The sequence below is a fragment of the Magnolia sinica genome, chromosome 8, assembly GCF_029962835.1.
Source record: "Magnolia sinica isolate HGM2019 chromosome 8, MsV1, whole genome shotgun sequence".
Taxonomy (NCBI): Eukaryota; Viridiplantae; Streptophyta; class Magnoliopsida; order Magnoliales; family Magnoliaceae; genus Magnolia; species Magnolia sinica.
In genome coordinates, this window is record NC_080580.1 from 58,975,736 (window position 1) to 58,980,025 (window position 4,290).

Below are 4,290 nucleotides of genomic sequence, written 5' to 3' on the forward strand. Positions count from 1 at the left end.
GAGGCATGGGTGTGCCACGTGGTGCATCGTAGTTGGTTTGATTAGATGACATGCGGCATGAGCAGAGGGGTAATTTTACCTCAAGTAGGTTTCTCGAGGCATGATATGCTTTTTTCCCTCATCACCTAACCTGTGATGAAATGTCATAGGATTCCACATGGCAGGCGCCTGCCACATGGATGGGCCCCGGTTTTGGCCGGAAGTCTAGGTGAGGTCTTGGTTCCTCTCTGGCCTAGTCCCCTCGATTTTATTGTGGTCCAAAGTTAATTGCACTTGGCTTATACTTGATTTGAGCATCAGGCTAGGCTTGAACTTGGTTTTAGGTTTGAGATAGGTTTTAGGGGTTCCTCATGTTCAGATCTGCTTGCCAGCCCTTGGGTGGGGTGTCTACGTCCCTTCAAAACTAAGGGTATAAACCAAGTGTAAATTATTAATGATCCCAAATATGGTGAAATGGGTCCCCCACAAAAGGGGGCAAGTTCAATTTCTATGGCTCATCTGTGGACAACCCGCTTTGGGGGATCAGGTGCAATAATTAGGGTGGATAGTAGAAAATCTATAGCTGCGATTTCTTATTCGTACAAATGACGCTCCAATTTTTTATTTTTTTTAAAGGCCGAAGCTTAGGAAATTCATTGATCAGCTGAATTTACAGACATTCAGGAGGGCCCCACAATAAAGGAAGGCAGCCTCTCCTATAATATACCTTAGTACAAAAAAGAAAAACAGTGTTAAAAGGGAACACAACAAAAACAACAGAGAAAGAGGAGAGAGGAGCTACACAAGAGGACGACAGAAAGGGCAAACCAGCAAAATCAATCAGTGGCACCTGAGGGTTCCAAGACCTGCATTATCTAACACTAAAGCCCCTCTGACTGGCCTCGGGAGAGGAGTGCGATGGAAGAAAATTCTATCTGGACACCCTTCACTGGCAGTACGAGCAAGAGCATTGACCACTACATTCCTTTCTCTAAAAGTATGGTTGATCACCAGGTTAAGGTCCTGAGATTTATCTCTAATTTTCCCCAATGTATACCAGATTTTCCAAAGATTAGAGGAGTCAGTCTCTCTCGGATCATCAACAATGACTTTAGAGTCAGTTTCGAGAATGATATTCGAAAGTCCCAGGTTGGAGTAGATGTTGAGGCCATCCAGCATGGCCCTAGCTTCGGCCTTAGTGTTTGTAGAGATCCCATAGTACTTATGAAAGGCAAAGACGAGTCGGCCAAGGTGGTCCCGACAAACACCACCCCCCCCACTTTCACCTGGGTTGCCTCTCGAGGACTAGTTCGGTGACTCGGTTACTCGGTTGCTTTGATACTGTTGTTGCTCACCAAGTGTTTGATGAAATGACTCAATGAAGTGTGGCCGGTGCCAATGAAGATAAGTATATGCAACAAATATCCTTTAAAAAAAAAGACGCTCTAATTACATAGTAGGATTTTATGCTTTGTTTCGTGGACTACAGTTAGCTAGGATGGCCAGGACAAAATGGATAGAGATTAAAGGTGACTCCGTCACAGTTGTCAACACAATCAGTAGTGAATGAGACCTAAGCTGGGAGGCCAGCATCATGGTTGCAAGTAGAGCATTTACCACGTCTAGGAAGGAAATGTGCATTAGCGGATCGCATGGCCACTGTCCATCCCATCATCCACACATGGTTTGGTCAACCCCTTCTTTTCTTTTAAAAGTATCTGTATGATGATGCTTTAAAAAATAAATAAAAAAATAAAATAAAAGGGCTTTTCATATTCATGAAGATGTTTCTGTACATTGCTTGGGCGGACCGGTCAGCAAAAGGAAAAACGGGTCCACCAACCAAAGAAATAAAAGAAGGAGCCAACCATTAAACCTCTCTCTAACAGCCTAAGCTAACTCTATCTAGGAAGATCAGACCTCTGATGAGGGGAGGCAGCTCAGCCGTGGACTAAAATAGCCTATGTACTACCCCTAGGAGCGAGCCGTTAGCCACAGTGTTTGTCTCCCTAAGGGAGTGGGAGATAGTAACTTTCATGCCGTCCAGTAGGGACCTTATCCTTGCCCACCAGTACCACATGAACCACGAAGGAGCATCCTTTTTGGTGAGGGATTCCACCATCAATTTGGAATTGCTAACTATCTCCACCTTGGTGTAACCCAGACCCACGCAGCAGGAAAGGCCCACTCAGATTGACCTAATTTTGGCCCTACCGTCGGAGCTGAAACCATAGCTAGATGAGAAGGTAATGACGAAATCCCTCGCAATCTCTGCTAATACCGCCACCACCCGACGGGCCTGGATTTTATAGGGTTGAGCCATCCAAGTTTATTTTAATCCAGTCAAAAAAAGGGCAAAGCCACCTCACCATCTGGACCTTTCTCGAGATCGTCGCCGCTCCATCTAGCCCCAACCTATCAAGAGTGTTAGCTGCGGTGCACTTAAAGGCTTTGGGAAAGGGAAAATATGGGGCTAAGAGCTTAATCTAACAATTGACCCTAGAAATAACTTTGTCTGCACACAACGAGGATCCTTCCCACCGAGCTGCATTTCTTGCCAGCTAGAGTTCCTAGAAAATCAGAGATAGCGAGAGGCCCCTAAGGGCCAGGAAGTGATCAGACGCGACGCTTCTGTGTACATCTCTTCAGCTTGCTTAGTGGTTTTATACATATCTTTTCTTCGAAAAAAATAAATAAAAATTGGAAAAAGAAGTAGAATTGGTTGAGCTACCTCATGTTCAACATACACCCAAGTCATAATCATGATCCAATACTTTTGGGGTACACACTATAGAGAGAAATGTATGATCATGCCTAAAACTTATAGATTTACGTAATTTGGCCCACTTGTGTTTTTCAATGGCTTGAATTTTTGTTTGTCCTTTCTAATAAATGGGGTTGGATGGCATACGTACAACACAGTGAAACCCACATTCCATTTGAAAGCTTCCATGGTAGGTGTCACCTTCCCTATGCCCTCCATTATTTATCTTGATGTTGCCCACTTGAACTATAGATCAAGCTAGGTTCTGAGATTTAGGACTCATATGTTGAGGTACATCTAATGGGTTGGATGGCACTCCCACATCATGGTGAACCCGCACAACTGCCACAGCTACCATACATTTGTACGTGCATGATCATTTCATTTTCCTCTTCTAGCAGTTCTCTTCCTCTCTTCATGTGTACTGCACCGGCTATACCCAGTAGCTTTTTCTTTTTTTTTTCAACAAGAAGAAAATATTGTTTTTATATATCTAAACCATAACCACATAACCTAGAAACGTTTACTATTACTAATTGTAGTTCTTGAGAGATCAAAAACCATAACAGGACAAGATCAAAAACATAACAAGAGAAGATAACCCAGTCATTCCTCTCTACACACCATTTTAACACAAGATAAAGATAACCCAGCCATAACTAGTACTAGTAGTGCTACTACTTAGTTACTCCAATTGCATTTGGAGCAAAGACGCCACTCTCGTAACGATTAGTTTCTCCAGTTGCCATCTGAAGTACCCCCACCACCACCATGGTAACGAGATCCTCCATCTGACCCACCATATCCACGATCCCCTCCACCACCTCCACCACCACTGCGACTATAACCCCCTCCCCCTCCCACTCCATAGCCATCACTGCTACGGCGACCAGTGTTACGGAATCCTCCGCCACCGCCACCGCCACCGTCACCACCGCTTCCCTTGGACTGAGCCTCGTTGACAGTGATGCTCCTCCCGTCAAGGTTCTGTCCGTTCATCCCTCATGGACTGAGTACTTGTTATTTCTTTTCAATTCAATACAAAGAAGGCAGGCAAAGGGCTGGGCCTAGGCTAGTAAAATAAAAAATTTAATAGACCTGACCTAAAAGCCAGCCCAACAAGTTAAAAATCTAGACCTGAGCCCAGCCTTTTGTCAGGCCAGTGTACAATGTGATTTTAGTCTGTTTCTGGTGAAGAAATATTTTATAGATCAGGTAGCGTTGGATTGTAGAATATTTTCCTAGCATTTGGAACATAGAAAAAAAGGGTGATAGGAGGTTTGTTCCTAGTGTTTTTTAACAGACAACACACCAAAAGCTCCATAGCTATTGGGGAAGCACCGAAATATTTCTTTATCTAGGCCTTCCTAAGCAAACCGATCAAGATCTTCCCATGGGCTATCCCATATCTCACGGGTCTGATAATAGGACCCACTCTATTGCCATTCTGCATTTCACAGACCCAACTTCATGGGCCACCCCACCTTAGTTGTAAGACCCATGTCCTAGACTGCATCGTTTCGTAGGCTTCTGCGGTCCTTCTGGTC

General features: G+C 44.2%; 1 protein-coding gene across 1 annotated transcript; it reads right to left on the reverse strand.

Annotated features, from left to right (window-relative positions):
• Window positions 1-3,472: 3,472 nt before the first annotated feature.
• On the reverse strand, window positions 3,473-3,742 carry LOC131254270 (glycine-rich RNA-binding protein 2-like). The gene has a single exon (XM_058255262.1). It carries the CDS (start codon window positions 3,740-3,742, stop codon window positions 3,473-3,475), a length of 270 nt encoding a protein of 89 aa, XP_058111245.1.
• Between the last annotated feature and the right edge of the window lie 548 nt (window positions 3,743-4,290).

Bases quoted from the DNA above. Each gene is read 5' to 3' on its own strand.
- LOC131254270 (XM_058255262.1), bottom strand. From the start codon at position 3,742: ATGAACGGACAGAACCTTGACGGGAGGAGCATCACTGTCAACGAGGCT.